This window comes from Leuciscus leuciscus, assembly GCF_965113295.1.
Source record: "Leuciscus leuciscus genome assembly, chromosome: 19".
Taxonomy (NCBI): Eukaryota; Metazoa; Chordata; class Actinopteri; order Cypriniformes; family Leuciscidae; genus Leuciscus; species Leuciscus leuciscus.
In genome coordinates, this window is record NC_138743.1 from 5,377,315 (window position 1) to 5,396,617 (window position 19,303).

The 19,303-nt window shown below is 36.3% G+C and overlaps 1 protein-coding gene across 3 annotated transcripts in view; it reads left to right on the top strand.

The window, feature by feature from the left end:
• The first annotated feature begins 14 nt into the window (after positions 1 to 14).
• Positions 15 to 19,303, top strand: part of cfap61 (cilia and flagella associated protein 61) — a 31,092-nt gene continuing 11,803 nt past the window's right edge. The window contains exons 1-17 of one of the 3 annotated variants that reach the window (XM_082146951.1): positions 15 to 30; positions 355 to 504; positions 1,673 to 1,823; positions 1,913 to 1,989; positions 2,273 to 2,340; positions 2,441 to 2,558; positions 3,296 to 3,428; positions 4,226 to 4,435; positions 4,536 to 4,589; positions 4,741 to 4,850; positions 6,446 to 6,485; positions 7,384 to 7,523; positions 8,205 to 8,331; positions 8,417 to 8,494; positions 8,571 to 8,777; positions 9,455 to 9,583; positions 17,069 to 17,196. In XM_082146951.1, the coding sequence (XP_082003077.1) occupies positions 362 to 504; positions 1,673 to 1,823; positions 1,913 to 1,989; positions 2,273 to 2,340; positions 2,441 to 2,558; positions 3,296 to 3,428; positions 4,226 to 4,435; positions 4,536 to 4,589; positions 4,741 to 4,850; positions 6,446 to 6,485; positions 7,384 to 7,523; positions 8,205 to 8,331; positions 8,417 to 8,494; positions 8,571 to 8,777; positions 9,455 to 9,583; positions 17,069 to 17,196 (1,913 nt within the window). In that variant the 5' untranslated portion in view covers positions 15 to 30; positions 355 to 361. Of the gene's footprint in view, positions 109 to 354; positions 505 to 1,672; positions 1,824 to 1,912; positions 1,990 to 2,272; positions 2,341 to 2,440; positions 2,559 to 3,295; positions 3,429 to 4,225; positions 4,436 to 4,535; positions 4,590 to 4,740; positions 4,851 to 6,445; positions 6,486 to 7,383; positions 7,524 to 8,204; positions 8,332 to 8,416; positions 8,495 to 8,570; positions 8,778 to 9,454; positions 9,584 to 17,068; positions 17,197 to 19,303 lie in introns of those variants that run through there. The other 2 variants (XM_082146950.1, XM_082146952.1) reach the window with 2 other exon arrangements.

Consider the following 19,303-nt stretch of genomic DNA (forward strand, 5'->3'; position numbering starts at 1 on the left):
CGTCACCATGGTTACAGACGCTTGCTAACGGTTAGCGAACTCCAGATTAAATATTACGTGCAATTTACTGCTTTTAAAACACTGGTTTTTAGTATCCTCAAACGAAAGGTCTGTCTATATTGTCTTTATATTATACTTTTCTTCAGTTTAAGTGAATGAACATTGTTTTTCTTATTTATTGTGTACGAGTGACGAAGCTCAAACTAAACATACGTAATTGATCCAACTCAGTGTGTGTCTAAACGTTTGACTGGTCGTGTAGACATGAAAATAAAATAATAAAATATTGTATTTTTTTTTACAGTTACAACATAGTTTGTGTCTGTATGTAATCATATTTGTTTATTGTATTAGATTTAAAATGAGCACCATCACTTCATCCACTGGTAAAGCTGAAAGTGTGACTGTGAGGAGGACAGAATGGTCAGATGCTGAAGAGATAGATCTTCTAATCAGGCCTGCAGCTGTTGCTGTGTTTGGGAGACTCAATGTCATCCATCTTCTGTAAGTGTTAAGAGTCAGTCAGTTCAAATTAGTTCGTTAAAAGTAAAAAAAAACTAAATCAAAATGAAACCTCTATATACATACAAACATACATACACACTTAACATGTGTGAACTTAACTTGTGTGTGTATATATCGTATATATATATGTCACACACCTATATTATATAAACACAAACATCTTTTAGATGTGATTAATCGTGTTTCATCGATTTGACAGCATCTATATATATATATATATATATATATATACACACACACACACATACATTATACTGTATATGTATATATATATATATATATATATATATATATATATATATATATATATATATATATATATATATATATGAAGAGTTCAGATGCAAACTGCCATCTGAAATTTTCTTATAGAATGACCATTTTTATCAAGCTCGTATATTTAAGTTCAGTAATTTCACTTAAATGGCAATGAAAATTACCTATTAATTGTCATTTAAGTGAAATTACTGAACTTAAATATACGAGCTTGATAAAAATGATCATTCTATATGAAAATTTCAGATGGCACTTTGCATCTGAATTCTTCATTTATATAATTTTTTTTTACTTTGTTATTAATATGTTTTTATAATAATTTTATGAGCTTTGTTATATATATTTTTTTATAATAATTATATATATATATATATAGTTCTTATATTTGATTAAGCTTGCATCATTGTTTGTTATTTTCCTGTTTATTACTGTAAAGCTACTTTGAAACAATCTGTATTGTAAAATGTGCTATATGATTTTGGTATGAAATATGATCTTTTCTGAGATGGATATTGTGAGATTTACCCATAGATGATATAAAATCAGGAAACGTTATAAACATTCTCAGGTCACAGTCAAAATCAGAAGTAGGTTATTGCTCAGACTTGTTTCTTTAGGCTTCTTTACACTGCTGATTTAAGGCTGCTCTGTGCCGGCTCACAAGACATAATTCTGCATAAAAGCCAGACTAAATGACACACCTCAGCTTTTGTAGTACAAAAGTACACTATTAAAATTGCTGTGTAAATGCATTTATGCCACAGTCTGTGTAAAGACACCGAATTGCCAGTTCAGAAGCACTTCTGTGCCATATTTAAAGTGTAAATTGGACCATTATAAAGAATATTTTTGTTTTCATTTCTCATTGCAGTGAGAAAGCAAATTTACCCGTGACCCTGAGCACCACTAAGAGTGAAGTGCTCGCCCATGCATCTTTCTCAGATCACCCCATTGAAGAGCTAGTGGATCAGGCATGCTGGGAGAATTTACTTCAGAATCATGTAGATGGCCAGAAATTCACTGTAAGCAAAGCAAATATGCCAAGGTGTCCATTAATATTTAACATATATTTTTGAACGCCCCCTGATAATCTTCTTTCTCTTTGTTCCAGCCCATGAACACTCTTTTCCTGCGTCTTTTTGTGGCTCAGCCTGGTTTCTCCATAGGGGGCGCTAAAGAGATAGTGAGGTAAAAGCAAACTCCTTTGTAAAGGTGAACAGGCCTTTTGAAGTTCACCTATAAGAATTACAGTTCGGCCCTATTACATGAATACACACAGTCTGCTCATTGGTTTATATTTAACTTAATAAAACAAGACAGATTTTTCTATTGTTATTAGGTTAGAGTGAATATGACCTTAGGCAGCACTTATTGTATTGACTGTATAGCAATGCCTTCCTGTATCCACTCAATCATGTTATATCAAATTTCATGATCAAAGATTTTTATTTCCTTCCGATGCAACTTCTAGAACAGTTTTCAATGCCATTGTGGAGCTGGAATACATCTGCCTTCTGACTCCCTACAGAGGCTCACTTGGTAAGAATTAATATCACTTTGGATATGTTTTGTTTGCTGGCATTGACAGTAACATTGTTCAACGTGTTAAGGCATGTTTCTGTCATGCTTTTCATATCAGAGGCAGCACTGGAGAAAATCTTTGAACCCCTGACTCCTGTTAAGGAGGAAGTTCAGTATTCGGCCTACGTCTGTCATCGACACAGTCACTGCCCTCGACTTCACATCCGCGGAGCCAGGTTTACAAACACTTCTCACTCACTCATGGACTGGTGAATCTCATGGAAATGGAGAAGAACATGGCTGGGTCATATTTCACTGCATTGTGACATTTTGTTCATAAGAATTAAGCACATTTTTAAAATAATTTTTTATTTAATATTTTATTTATATATATATTTTGTGTATTTTTTTATAATAAATGTTAAAATATTTAATTGCAATTTATATTTATATATATATGTAATCTTTTTTAATTGTAAAGCATTTTAGTATCATGCTACTGTTATGCTGATTTAAATTGAAAATTGTTAATGTTTTCTGTATTAGTGACAAATATTTGTATTAATGCAAAACTAATGAGAATCATCAATAAGAACAATTAAAATAACAAAGAACTACAAAGTAAAACATCCATAAACCGTACAATAATAGGGGAAATGTGCTTAATTGACATAACAAATTATGTCACAATTGAAAGAAATCGTGATGGTCCTAAAATATTCATTTTCTCTGTGCAAAATATAATTTCTCTAGTTTTCTTCACTTGTAATTGGGGTGAAATATGACATAGCCATGTTTCTGTGAAATTCACTCAGACATTTGTGTATTTCATCTGGTGTAAAGCCGATCATAATCCATGTCTAGACTGTTTCTGTCCTGCTGCACACAGTTTCTATCAATATAGAGTTTATACAGGACATTTGCAGCACAGCGATGAATTAAATTCCCGATGCAATAACTTCAAATTCCCCAGAGTAGAGGATCTCGATGACATCATGCACATATTTGCGGAGCAGATCGCGCCACTGGTGGAGTCCCACGGGCCGTACTTCCTGTCTGAGCTCATCGAGGCTGAAGATGAGGAGAACCATTCAGTCGTCTGTGAAGTTAGTCACGGTTGTTGTTGGGGTTTTTTTACAATTGGGAGCTTATAGCATCTTTAGAGCTAAACAATGAATGTGGATAATAAAGCTCAGATCATTTGGTTTAAGAAGAAGGTCATTTTTCCTATGTGCACATATGAAAAAAACATATTTTTTTACTTATCTATCAGGTTTTTCTCTTAGACAACAAAATGGAGAGCAACTAGAGAATTTTGCATGCCTCTTGCATCTATATATTGAAAAAAAAGTGGGGCAGAAATTGTGTTAGTTGGTGTTTTCTCAGGAATGACAGGGCGACAGATCGCCCCACTCTCTCCCCTGCGGCGCATGCTGACATGTGTTCATGCAACATATGGCAGATGAGAGCTCATGCCCTGCCAAGACATACTCACACTGAACATATTGTGTCCAGACATCTGTAGCGGTTTTGCCTTTTGTCTGAATGTCCCGTCTATTCAGCAGGACAACTGTACTACATTGCCCAGGAGGATTACAAAAAACATTTTTTTCCAGAGAAAATTCATAAATTATTACAGAGGTGTTGTTTTTCTAGGTCTTTTATGAGAGTTTTAAATTATATATGGGCGAATTTCATGAAATCTGCCAGGAGCATGTCCAAGTCATATTTCACCCCAAAAATAAAAAATAAATAGAAAGGAATTATATGTTTCTTTAAGAAAAATAATGACCCCAAATAATGATTATCATATGATTAAAAAACTGTAATTTTTACTGTAATGCAAAAAATGCAATATCATTCAAATTAAACTGTTTTTTTGTGTGTGTGTGTTCTTACACAGAGTGAAGGAGCTGTCATAGGCTTTGTCACTGTAAGTGGTCAAATGGATTTGAAGCTTCTCAATCAGTGCTTTGAACTTGGAGCATTTGAAGGACTGAGAAAGACAAATTCAGCACATCAAGAGGAACCACCAGAAGAACCGCAACCACTGGAGGAGGAAAACCATGTCACTGACGCCCAGGAATCTTCTGAAGCCAAAGAACCTGTGCAAGTGAGTTTCAAAAGACACGTTCAGCATGTTTAATGGTGCTCATTAGGGATCATTTATGTAGGATTTCCAGCTCCTTTACTAATCCAAATGAAATTCACAGGGTGAACTGACGGCAGAAATAGAGAGTAAAGACGAGCCTACTGGTATATCTCAGGTCAGAGCTAAACATCATCTTTGAGACATTTCTCACTTCTTTTGCATTTTAATAATGGTTACCATATTTAGGAACCACTCCAAGTGTAGTTCATGTCAAGTATCTCGTGTAAAATGCCTATTTTTGTCTCTGTATTGATTTTTCGAACTAGCTAGAGTATGTTGAGTCAAGCATTAAAGACTCAGTGGACTCTAATCCAGACGGGCCTCCTAATGCATTCTGCATCCAGCTCTTCACCATGGAAAAGAAGTTTGAAATGAGGTAAGGACGTCTTAGACTAGAACAGAGGGGGGGAAATGTTAGTAAATTCCACAAATAATGACAAAGAAATGGTAACACATTGAATTAAACTTGAAAATTTGAAGTAGGAAGGCTACAAATTTTATTTTCTTGTAAAACCTACTCTAATAATCTTTGTTTCATTTACAACTTTTAGATATAATTTTTTACAGTGTAAAACCACTCAAAACATTGTAAAGCCTGCCAGAACATTCTAGCAACAACCAGAACAGCCAGTTTAATTCAAGGTGTCAGAGAGGGTGAACAGGTTTCATGAAAAAACTCTATTATGACTGCTTTTGGTGCAAGAAACCATGACTTTAAAGGGATAGTTCACTTTGAAATTAATTTTTGGTATGTTTTAGCTTACCTCAAGGGCATCCAAGATGTAGGTGTCTTTTTTTACGCAGTAGTTTCAATTTTGATATTTTTAGGTCAAACCGTTCTTGTCTGTCAGTCATATAATGCAGGTCTATGGTCATTATCTCAAAGAGCATGCACCAGCCAGTTGTCCAAATTAAATTGTCCAAATTAAAACAATTCCCCGTCGTCCAAATTAAACAATTCCCCATCGTAAGTTCACATTGATGGCCTAAGACACGAAACGAGCGGTTTGTGTGAGAAAACGAACAGTATTTATATAGTTTTTACCTCTTATACACAGCCATGTCCGAGTGATCTGATCTGACGTGTACGCAGACTGGTGCATAGATATATACACACTAGATGACGCCTTGTTACGGCAGTTCATTGGAACGAATGTCTTTAAGGCGACATCTAGTGTATATATCTATGCACCAGTCTGCGTACACGTCAGATCAGATCACTCGGACATGTCTGCGTATAAGAGGTAAAAACGATATAAATACTGTTCGTTTTCTCACACAAACCGCTCGTTTCGTGTCTTAGGCCATCAATGTGTACTTACGATGGGGAATTGTTTAATTTGGACGACGGGGAATTATTTTAATTTGGACTCTGTGCATGCTCTTTGAGACAGTGACCATAGACCTGCATTATATGACTGACAGACAAGAACGATTTGACCTAAAAATATCAAAATTGAAACTACAGCGGAAAAAAAGACACCTACATCTTGGATGCCCTTGAGGTAAGCTAAAACATACCAAAATTTAATTTCAAAGTGAACTATCCCTTTAATGGGAAAAAGCTATAAAAGTGTAAAAAAAAAATATAGCTCCTCTAAAGTATGTAAGCTACCAAAAGTCAGTAGAATTTGTACTGGTTAAATGAAATTTGGCTAAATGAAAACTGTCTGGCCGAGCTCCAGTGGCTTTCAGTGAAGAGCTGTTGTAAAAATCAGTCTGAGTGTTATTTGGCTCCTGCTGAGCTGGTCTGTGTGCCACCTTATTGGCCAGCTGTTGTGGAATATGGAGGCCTGTCCCACCCACAGAGCATGAACATGTAATTAATGAGTAGAATGCTTAAAGTGACAGCGGGACCAACTAGGCCACACTCGCTTTCTAGTGCCCAACATGGCAGCCTTTTTCATTGCTCTTACAGGACAGATGATGCTCATAAATGATCATTTCTGTTGTCGTCTTCTTTCCTCAAAGATCAGCCGATTTCTTGCCGTACCTGTTTAAACTGTTTCCGGTAAGTACATAAATCAGCTTATTAAAGGAATCACCCAAATACTCAATACACTGAAGCATTAATTCGGCCAAAGATTTAAATTGGCATCATTTACTCCCCCTTATGTTGCTCCAGCTGCTCTATGACTTTTTTTTTTTTCTACAAAAAGTACCAAAGGTAGTTCATAGATTATTAAGAATATTAAGTTTTTGTTGTATCTGGAAAATAGCAGAGTGACATTCTTTAAAATATCTCCTTTTGAGTACTGTGAAAGAAAAAGTCATACCGGTTTAAGACAACATCTTGTCAATGAGATTTTTTTTGCAAGAAACAATTATTTTATTCAGCAAGAATGCATTATATTGGACAAAAGTGACATTTATAAAGTTACAAAATACTTATTTTTCAAAATAAATGTCTTTTTTATTCATTTATGAAAGAATGCTGTTTCCACAAAAATATTAAGCACCACAACTGTTTTCAATATTGATAATAATAAGATATGTTATTATAAATCAGCATATTATAATGATTTCTGGAGGATCATGTGACACTGAAGACTGGAGTAATGATGCTGAAAATTCAGCTTTGATCACAGGAATAAATTACATTTTAACATATTATAATAGAAAATAGTTATTTTAAATTCTCAGATTTCACAATATTACTGTTTTTACTGTATTTTTGATAGAAATAAATGCAGCCTTGGTGAGCAGAATAGACTTCTTTCAAAAACATAAAAAAAAGTGAACAAACTTTCGAACGTTAGTGAACAGTCCCTTCAAACCCAAGTCAAACCCAGTTGCTTTTCTACACAACCATGTGTCCATGTGTGCTTTACATATTTTACATCTCACATGTAACATAATAAATCTAATAAATCTGATATTAATTGTAATGGTGTTCATGTGTTCCACAGGATCGGGACTTCTGTGTGATCTCAGTGCCTAAACTGTCTCCAGATTTCCCACTGCTGCAGTCCTTCATCAGAGTCGCCCCTCGTGACACCAGCATCTTCCCGCAGGAACTCTACCTGTGTCACCGCTGGGCTCTGCTCAGGTACACACACTCTCAATCATCTAAAGCAATCTCCAAAGGAGGCATCCATTGTTCCTTTTCTTGGAGATGAATTGTAAAATGAAGCAGTGTTGAAACCATGATGTACTAAAAGAACAATACTGTGGCCTTGAAAACCAGATTCAAAAGATCATCTACTGAAGATAAATCAATTATTCTGTGTGTTCTAACATATTCTAACATATATCAAAATCGTTTTTTAATCACGGGGCAACATTTCTACATTCATTAAGAAATTAATTCATTACTTTTAAAGAAATAATGCTAAATAAAGGTAAGACTTTACAATAAGATCCCATTAGTTAATGAGCACTATATATATATATATATATATATATATATATATATACATATATACATGAGCAATATATCTATTAATGTTAGTTAATAAAAATACAACTGTTTATTGTTAGTTCATGTTAACACGGGTCCATTAGATAATATTTACAGATACAACTTTTGATTTTATTAATGTATTAGTAAATGTTGAAATTAACATTAACTACTGAATGAATGCTTAGAAGACTTTTTCATTGTTAGTTCATATTAACTAATGTAAATGGAACCTTATTGTAAATTGCTACCAAAATAAGTATTCTACAAAATACTGACAGGCATGCTGTTTGGATTCATGTGTCAGACTAATATTTTTCTGTCCATCAGGACATTGGAGGTGCGTGTGGCAGTGTCATCAGATATCCCAGCAATCCAGAGTTTGACTGAGAGTCTCAGCCAACGGGAGTCCATCAGTGAAGATCTGGATCTGTTCCTGCAGGGCCGAAAAGACCAGGTCTGCCACCAACCACACACTAGACTGTCTCAGTCCGTGGACAGAGCCGTGTTTGTGATGTCTGAGCATTGTCTCTCATTCTCAGGATGGAACTGCTCTCCGGGCATTTGTGCCGCAGGTCGAGGGGCGAGTTATTGGTTTGATAATCATCAGAGATGAAGAGGTAAATATTTAATGACGTGTCATGGTGTTTGCTGTTTCTTACCATCAATCGTTTGCCGTGTGTTTCGTTCTCCCAGGACATCGAGTTCATCCGAGCCACCTTTGACGTCGAGAGGTTCATGTACTTTAGCCATCAGCAGCGAGAGGAACACGGTCGACTGTCTCACTTTCTCCTCAACCCTGTTTTCCAGCATCACACTAAATATATCTTAAAAGAGGTGCTGCGCTTGGCACACAAGTCCTGCCTCTATTACCTCCTCCATCCACCCCATTACAGCCATAAGGTGGGCAAAAGATTTTTCTCCTGTAAAAAATACCACAGTAATCTCACATGTGTGTCCTCTAGAGCAGAGGTTTCCCAAATGGGAGTTCGTGTGTTGATGAAAAGCTACTAAATAATACAATTGTATATAAAATTTGACTTAATAATTTCCAGCATCAGCAGTATTCCGTCCAAAATAAAAGTTTGAGGGTTTGAATGTTATAGTATATATTATTGTTGTAACTTGTAGTGTCAAATAAAATTGTTATTATAATGATCAAATATAGATTTTTTTTTCTCAGGACAATTGTGATTTGCAGCAATAATACATTTATGTCTAATAATAATAATAAACCTTATATAAAAACAGTGCTATTTTAAAATAAAATAAAATAAAATAAAACGCTTAAATATTTTATCTGTTTACTTGCATGTCATGTGACCATTAACCAAAATCAGAGAACCACAAATGCCTTATTTTATTTCTGAAATAATAACTTAAAATCTCAGGGCGTACTTCAAGTAAATATTTAATGTCTAAGGGGTTCATCTGACAAACAACTTTTGGGACCCTTGCTCTAGAGTTTCAGAAGTTTGCAATCAAAAGTCTTTATTCCTGGTTCAGAGTTTAAACCAGCAACCTTTTCATATCACGTTATCTGCTCAAACATTTCTTAATTTGTCCTTCTTTGCTCTCAGAATGTCAGTTATCACTCTCTGACAACAGTGCTGAATTACATGGTGCCGGTGAGCCCGAGACGACAGATAATCTACCCGCTGGAAGAGCTGGGTATCAACGCGCCGTCCCAGCAGATCACCAAACAACAGGTCAGACCGAAACCAGATTCCTGAAATATGAACATAATTGTGCATTTAAAACAATTTGACAATTAAATACTGAAACAATGTAAACAATGGTACACTCTAAAAACTGCTGGGTTAAAAAATAACCCAACCTTAACCACACCGCTGGGTCACTATTGGACAGAACACGTGCTGGGTTGGTTTGACCCAAGTGCTGGGTTTTACCATTTAACCCATATTTCTGGGTCATTCATTTGACCCAACCAGTGGGTGGAATTAACCCTCTTGCTGGGTTAAGTCCTACTTATATGCTGGGTTATTTCGTGTCTCATTGCCTTAAAATTAGTAACAAATATTTGTTATATTACGAATGTAAAATAATTATTGTCTCTGTAATACAATAAACCAGAGAGGCCACTGTAAATTTGATTTAAATCTCGTTTAATTATTTAAAAAAAAACATTTAATACATGTCTTTAATAATTTTTTGAATACAATTATTACATTTATACAATGTATATACTTCTGTAATAAAAACATAATGTTCATTAAGTAAGGTCTTTATACACCACTGAAAACATAGTTATGTATATGATATTGCATTTCTGTCAACAGATCCTCGTAAATATTACACAATGCACCTTTAAAAGTCATTAAGCAACTCATTTGAACTTATACGATTACGATTTCATTTATTAAGATATGTTGATTTATTAAGAACAGCAACAAACATTTAAAATGCGACTAAATATCACGTGGGCCTGAAAAAACAACTGTTGTCCTCAAATTTTACAGAGGACTCTTTTCCATTAATTTGATACAAAGCATGCTGGAGAAACTCCCAGGCGGGGAAACACTGCTTTGTGTATTTAACATCAAAATAAAAAAAATAGCTTTGAAACTCAGTCTCGATGGTGTGGCCTGGAACAATGGCAAAGGTCTGACATGTCCCCCTCATCTCATCCTTGAGGCACAGAATATGCAGCAATGGTTGGTCCCCACCTGTTGATTACACACAATCAATTAGAGTGTTGCAATATAACTAACATGCAAGTTAAGCTTTTTTTGTGGAAGTATCCATTTTTTTTATTGCAAACATTATCAAATATGACTAAATGTGGCAAACAAACAAAATGTCTATTTAAATTCAGTATTTGCAAACTGAATTATAGTAATAAAAGAGTACTTTGGACTAATATTGTCAACATTTAGGCAATAAAAGTCAAAATATTACTGTAATGTTGATAGTGTATTTAACATTAAAACTCACAAACCAGCAAAGCTGCTCGTTAATCTCCTGACTGGCAGCGCTGATGATCGCCACGCTTAGATAATGTTACACAATAAAATGAAAGATGACATGCATGGTAGGGTATCATGTAAGTCTACATCTTTTAAGTTTTAAATAGGCCTATTGACGATCATTCTTAATAATTTTCTTCTCAAAACTGGCGCCTGTCAATTTGACAATATTCCAGGCGGTATAATTCCGTTACACTAACCAGAATGTGACGGCGCGTGATGTTATTCCTCAGTTAATTTTTTTCGGAACAATCCTGGTTCCGACAGAGACATTACAGAAGTCACACGTACGCAGGAGGAGACTATATTGGAACTTACCCCAGTCGCTTCTTCTTGCGAGTATTTCTACAATATGCCAGCAGACTTTCCACACACAAACGTTACATTAGCCTCGAGACTAATTTCCCGCAGATTTTACGTGCGAGCCCTGTGAGGGACTAAAAACATACTGCGCTTACAGATTTCATTCAAAACGCTTTCCTCGCTTTTAAGTACACAACGTCCACAATGAATACGATAATTACGTGATGAATTTACTATTTAAACTGCATATTTCAAAAAGGCTGCTGATATAGGCCTAGCTGGTTTAACGATGCGGCATTTTGTCAAAAAATCTAACCGGCTAGCTGTGGCTATTTAAGTTTCACAGAATAAATACGTTACCCTCACACTTCCATATCAAAGACTGTATGTTGAACAGTGAAATTAGCTTGCTGTTACCACAACTTTTTTAAAATATAGGTAACATTAATATTAACTTACCATAAAACGCTGCCTGCTCCGAGTGGCGTGCTCGAGTCTGAAGTGAAGATCCAGAAAGTTCCAAAGAATAAACCAGTTGCTGGGTCAAAATAACCCAACCAGCTGTTTATTTGTGAATAACCCCCTTACAACTCATTTGACCCAGCATGAGCAACCCAATAATGTGTTTACAGTACCCCAAACAACCCAACATTTTGACCCAGCACAATCAACCCAACAATTTGTTTACAGAAACAACCCAGCATTTTTTTGAGTGTAGCATCTAGTTCAAACTATTCCATGCAACTCACCACCATAATGCTTGGCTGTTGTATTTGTATATGTATATGTAGCACAAACAGTGGTAGATTGAATAGACATGTTAGTCATCAAATTTTTGTCTTTAAGACTGGTCATAACTTTTTTAAGTCAGTTACATAAAGATTGGTCTAATTTGTATCCGAAAAGTAAGACTGACTGGTCAAAAGTCTATTATGCCCCTTTACAAAGTCTTGATTTTGTTTTTGGGGTCTACTAGGTTTTCATGCTTGAATGTTAAAAAAACACATTATTTCCCCCATATTCTCCATTGTTGCTGCTCCTCTCTTCCCAGTCTGTCAGTAACGCTCTGTTTAGTTCCTGTCTCTATGAAGCCCCTCCTTCTGAAAAGTACACTGTGCTCTGATTGGTCGACTGGATCAGTGTGTTGTGATTGGTCAAGTGCTTCAAGCGCATTTGGGAAATGTCCCACCCCTCAACATAAATTGAGTTTCAATACACTACGAACTAACTCAACCAGGCCCCGCCCCTTTATTCTGCGTATGAATTATTTAAATGAGGAATATTGTGACGTGTTCGTTCCCGGAAGAAACTCAAAACTACAATGGAGGCGTTTCAGGGAGTTCAGAAACAGTCACACTGATATAGAGAATAACTCCCGCTGGAGGGACTTTGTGCTTTGGAACTTTGCAGAACTTTTTCATTCTCAAACAGCAACATTACACAAGAAAGAAAGACATGGAAAAAAGCATAATAGGCCCTCTTTAAGACACAGTCTTAACATAGTGGCTGTGTTTATGCAACTGGCCCCAGTTTTGGACTAGTTACATGCTGAACTGTACTACTTACAGAGGCTAGGGGTTTGTTTAAATCCCTAACCCTCAATATTTCAAATAATAATAACAATGCACATTGAGTAGGAAGTGATGTGCCACAAGAGGGTGCTGTGCAGTAAATGAATGTGCCATGATCACACTTGTAATTTGACACACTTGTAACTCTCCATCCCTAAACTGTCAAGGGACAGCATGACATCTTTGTTTCTCACACTTACATTTATCAATAATTAATGTTATAGCTGTCTGCATTATTCCACTCATTATGCGTTTTGTGTATCAGAATCGTTAGCCGCATATGAGCAGACCACAGGGCCGTTGTTGCCTGAGGTTATTGAACATCTAGTTGTAAAGAAACAGATGGATGGATGGTGGCAGATGGCGGTGAATGTTTACGCTGGTTTCTAACAGGTAAAGCAGCAGCGTTCTTATCCAGCCATCATCAGAACAAGCAACATCTGCTGTAGACGTGCTTGTGTGTGTGTGTGTGTGTGTGTGTGTGTGTGTGTGTGTGTGTGTACTCCTGAGTGAGATTCCACACACCCCTAGCCAGAGGGGGATTTCACTTCTCACAATGTTTCTTCATCAATACAATCTAAATGAGCTAAATTAATCATGAGGCGTTATAAAAGCACATTCAGCCCACATTAATTCACAGTTTTCTTCAATAAAACACCTCAGTAGAGCATGAATAGAGCATTTGAGGTGCTGTCTATCCCACTGGCGAAACACAAACAAGTCTAAAAGAGCTTGTATAGGTGGGTTATGCGTTTCATGCGTTGCGTTTATTTATGTAACACAAGGAGAAAGACTTTTTCTCTGCTGACACAGATCACACATATACACATGCATCTCCTCTCAGCATGAGATAGAGGGAGGGGACAGCTTTCACAGGTAAAAGATGAACGACCCACTTATTACTTATTGAGAGGTCACACAACAGTTATTAACTGAGCAAAAGGTATTTTCTTGTAGTCAGTCAGATGCTAAAGTTGCATCTTATTCATTCTTCACAAAGCCAATCGCTGCATGCACTGCTATGAAGTCAATCCAAGATGGTAGACAACATTAATGAAATGCTTATCATAAAAGCAATTTATTATTAAAAAATAGTTCTGGCTCCTGAAATATCAGCTTTGCCATCGCAAATAAATTAAATTTTAAAATATACTTAAATACAAAACAGTTTGACTGTATTTTTTATCAAATAGGCTATATGCAGCCTTATTGAGCATAAGAGACTTCTTTCAAAAACATTACAAATACGACAATGATTTACATTTAATAACGACAAGATTTTGGAACTGAGCTGCTGTGTCATATGCAGTTTTGTGTGTGTGTGTGTGTGTGTAGTGCATTAGCAAGAAACACAAGCTGTCACCCTTCAGTCCACTTTGGAAAGCTCCATTTGGTAGCGCAGCAACACCGGTGTCCAGGCAGCCCTGCAGATAAGAGCGCAATGACTGCGTTAATCCTCCGTCTGGTTCAGATGAATTAATCAGAGTTAAAGCACCTGTTCGGTCTTGGTCAATAGAGTGTTGTGTTACGAAGGGCATTATGTCTGCATATAGAAGTCCTGCACGTCCACCAGTGTTTGATACGGACGCACCTGTGCTGGCCTTACCTGAGCAGAGAGGACAGGGTCAGCTCCGGCTTGACATCCTGTTACTGTCATATCATTATCAGGAGCAGATGAACACCACCTAAGAACAGTTTTGTAGTTTTGAAGAAATGAACAGAATCACAAAAATACGGGCCGTTTTCAAACACTTTCACAGTCTGTATTGTTTACCACACATCTTCTGTGCCATCTTCACAGCAGCTGTACAGTATATGGGTTAAAGATGTACAAGAGAGAAAGACACATCACAATTCAGTATGTAAACTATTACAATGACATCATCTTTTACTTGTTTGAATATGATGAATCATCAAATATCATCATTTAAATTTTGAATGCTGAGCATTCTATCGATATCAGTGGGTGATTTTCAAATGTTAGTCTTTAATCTCTTTTTTTAAATTATTATTATAAAAAAGAAAAGAACAAAATAGAAAGAACAAAAACAGATAGCAAAATCAATATATGTATTCAAAAGTTTAGGTTAGTGAGAGCTTTAAAAAAACTTTAATTCAGTAAGAATACATTTAATTCATCAAAAGTTGCAGTAAAGATTTTAACATTATAAGCAAAGATTTCAAATAAATGTTGTTCTTTTGAACTTTCTATTAAAAAATGTATCACATTTCCACAAAAAAAATAAAAAAATATTAGAAGGATTTCTGAAGAATCATGTGACACTGAAGACTGGAGTAATGATGCTGAAAATTCAGCTTTGATCACAGGAATAAATTACACTACAGATACAATTACACAGAAAACAGTTCTTTTAAATTGTAATATATTTCACAATAAAAAAATTTGATCAAATAAATGCATGCCTTGGTGAGCAGAAGAGACTTCATTCAAAAACATTACAAAACTCCAAATTTTTAAAGGTAGAGTACGGTATATATATATATATATATATATAAATATATATATATACACACACACACTCACCGGCCACTTTATTAGGTACACCTTGCTAGTACCCGGTTGGACCCGCTTTTGCCTTCCGAACTGCCTTAATTCTTCATGTCATTGATTCAACAAGGTGATGGAAACATTCCTCAGAGATTTTGCTCCATATTGTCATGATAGCATCACAAAGTTATCAGTAGATGGTCCACTGTGGTCATTAAGGATGGACATGGTCAGTAACAATACTTTTTAATAAATACTTTTTTATTTTATTTTTTGTAAAATTCTTTATGACATTCAAAACTTCAGAAAACGACGCCCGTGTGATATTCGTGCACATGATTTCCTGTTGTGCGTTTTCTGATTTCTGCCTTCAAGTGGCCCAACATGTCCAGAATTTAAACCTCCTTGAGTCCCAGCCATTGATTACAGCAATTAATGAATGACTTTGAAGAGCCAATCATTGATGGCCGTGTAATCAGCTACGTTTCCTTAAATTACAATGACAATTTGGGCCTCTCCCTTCCCAGAGTCCACCGCGTCTCTATTCTTTCATGTTAAATCAGATAAGGTGTACCACAGAACAAATCCCTCAAATTATTCATGCTCAAGGGCCAATTAGAGAAGCAGAGAGAGAATGATTAGGAGAACACGGCAGCTGTTCGCTTTCAATTGATTCAGAGACGGCCAAACATGTCCCTCTCTGTAAATCTGCTCGAAGAATTGACCATTTCAATGCTTCATATTAGGTGCAGAGCCTATTGAAGTGGTCTGCACTGTTTTTTATAGAGTGGGTTTCCATTCTTTCAATGGAACTCGGCACATTTCAATATTTTAGACGAGTTATAGTGTTCGCTAATGCAATGCTTTTTCCTGTTTGCTGGTATCTTTCTAGCTCAATAAGTGCTCAGTGAAACATACTGTCACTCTCGCGCTGATTAAACTATTGTCATGCAGGGAAACCCTTCCAAATGGACTAGTCTGTGTGTAGGACATCAGCAGTGCTTTTAGGAAAACTGCAATTACTGTTAGCCGCTAAGTAAGATTAGCTGTTAGCTGTTAACTCACTGGTTAGAGGACAAACATACACCTGAAATCCAACACACGACCATTTCGCTGCATTGACAAGCAAAGGCTTATGAGATTATCCAGGGTTCAACAATAAGGCCCGGTTGAGCTGCTAGTTCAAATGACCACAAATATGATAAACCGTGTGTTAGGAAAACAAATGTGTAGTTTTCATTATATTTTTTGTCTCTTCTGCTCACCAAGGCTGCATTTATGTGATTAAAATACAGTAAAAGCAGTAATATTGTGAATGTGAAATATTACAATTTAAAAGAACTGTTTTCTATGTGAATATATTGTAAAATGTAATTTATTCCTGTGATCAAAGCTGCATTTTCAGCATCATTACTCCAGAGTCACATGATCCTTCAGAAATCATTCTAATATGATGATTTTCTGCTTATTATTATCCATGTTGAAAACAGTTGTGCTGCTTCATATTTTTGTGGAAACTGGGATACCTACATTTTTCAGGATTCTTTGAATAGAAAGTTCAAAAGAACATATATTTTCAAACTTTACTGTCACGTTTGATCAATATAATGCATCCTTGCTGAATTAAATGATTAATTAACATCCCATTTGCTGTAATTAAATCGAATTGTCCTTTATATATATATATTAGTAATTGACCGCCCCACTCTCTAAGTGTCAATATCAGCATTAGCCACTGAAAAACCCGTTCCAGTTAACCACCGGTGAGCATTAATATGGGTTAGATGACACTAAAGATATTGTTTTCTCATTTGTTCCTCGCAGGCTCATTTTGCCCTGTACCACACAAACAGAAAACTCACCATGGAGCCGAAGGTCACCATCAATGCCAGAATCGTGGTAGTGGGAGCATCCGACACTGGTTTAGCTTTTCTTGAAGCACTGACATTCAGGTAAGCATGCCGTTTTTGAAACGCTACTTCAATCAAATGGTCGACACAGGTAAAGAAGCCCGAAATAGCGTTTATGATTTCTTTTTGAAGACACAGCAAGACATTTCTGTCTGAAACAGGGTTTTTTTCCAGGGGGGGGGTGGGGGAACATCGTCTCAAGTGCAGTTATAATTAGTGAGAGTGACCCTCAGGGATTTGAGCGAAACAATGATTGCATGAAATCTGAGCTTAGGGCTTTATATAATAACACTCAGCCCAACACACGCCAATTAATACCTGTATTCTGGATCCTTCTGCCTCTGGACAGAGATCTCTTTGTGTTCTAAAGAAAGACAATGCATTGAATTTGAAAAACAGCCATTTATAGATTCTTCAAATAAAATATTGATTATCTTTATTAAAAGATGATTCCCAACCAAGTGTTGGTTCCGAGGGGAAAGACAGGGAAAAATTTGACTCAAATATCAGGTCCACATTCTAAAAAAAAAAAAAGATTCTAGATTGAGAGAAAACAGATATTTAAATGTCATTTTAGAAAAAAAACGTAAATTACCACATCTTGAGTTAATTTAAAACAAATGTGCCGTTAAGTCTTTCTTGAAAATGTGATGTAGCCTACACTACTATTCAAAAGTTTGGGGTTGTTAAGATTTGTAATTTTTTTATTGAAAGAAGTCTCTTCTGCTTTCCAAGGCTGCATTTATGTGATTTAAATACAGTAAAAACAGTAACATTGTGAAATAATATTACAATTTAAAAGAACTGTTTTCTATTTGAATATATTGTAAAATGTAATTTCTTCCGGTGATCAAAGCTGAATTTTCAGCATCATTACTCCAGTGTCACGTGATCTTTCAGAATCATTCTAATATGCTGATCTGATGCTCAAGAAGCATTTATTATCAAGGTTGAAAACAGTTGTGCTGCTTTATATTTTTGTGGAAACTGATGCATTTTTTCAGGATTTAGTCAAGTCACCTTTTCAAAGCAGCTTTACAGTGATAATAGGAAATTAAAGTAACAGAGACCGTCTTGGCTCTACAGCAGCTCTAGGATAAAGTTATTGTCCAGCTAAAGTTAGTTTTGATTGATTCACTTCCGTCGCAAGGATCATTAGTTATTAACTTAGGGGCCGCTAACAAGACACCCTTAAGTTCTCTCTGCACAAACTTTAAAAACACGAACCTGTGAGAACACTGATGGCGTGCACATGCGTATTACATGTTTAGTCTATAGGTGCGCGTTTGAATATATATGTGCGCAGGTGTTAGTCCTTCTTTACAAACCAACCCTCAACAAACTACTTGTCTGGCCTTAAATTTTATAATACAGAATTTGTATCGCTTCCGCGTAGCCACGTGAACCGGAATTATCCCGACAACGTTTTATCTGTACAGAGGTAAAGGGAAGGGAGGGAGGCCTTCACAGGGGAGAGACTAGTTGACACTTCAGGACTGCGTTGTGGTCGTGTCCAGGCTCAGGTCCTTCATCAGATCTGGATACGGCCTTTACGGATTTAATAGGAAGTTCAAAAGTACATCATTTATTTAAAATTATAAATATTTTGTCTCATTAGAAATGTCTTTACTGTCACTTTTGATCAATTTCATGCATCCTTGCAGAATAAAAGTATTCATTTCTTTTAGAAAAAATCTAACTATTAGTGTACACAAGACACACGTTTAACTTTTGAGAATGTAATTTTATCGAGAGGATATCAGGAGATGTCAGGAGTTCGAATGCAGCTTCTCGCAGAGCGCTTGACCAAACAAAGCTGTGATTTAAGGCTGGTCTTGTTTCCTGAAAGCTGATAACTGCCTGGCAACCAGGGGTCGCTCTGCGGTTGTGTGTGTGTGTGTGTGTGTGTTAACTCCTGCTGCTTTGGCAGGCACTGTGGGCACGCAGCTGTCTAGAGCTGGCAGTGTGCGGAGGTCACGCGCTGGCCCTTTAATTAGCCCTGCCACTGTTCTCTAGGCTGCAATTGGTGTTTGCTGTCGCTAATGACTTGACTAATGAGGCAGTTAGTGTCCACTAAACTTATGGCCGGTCAGCCCCTGTAGAGGCCGCCTGACTAATGGAGAATGTGGAGGCCATGGCCGACAGCGCT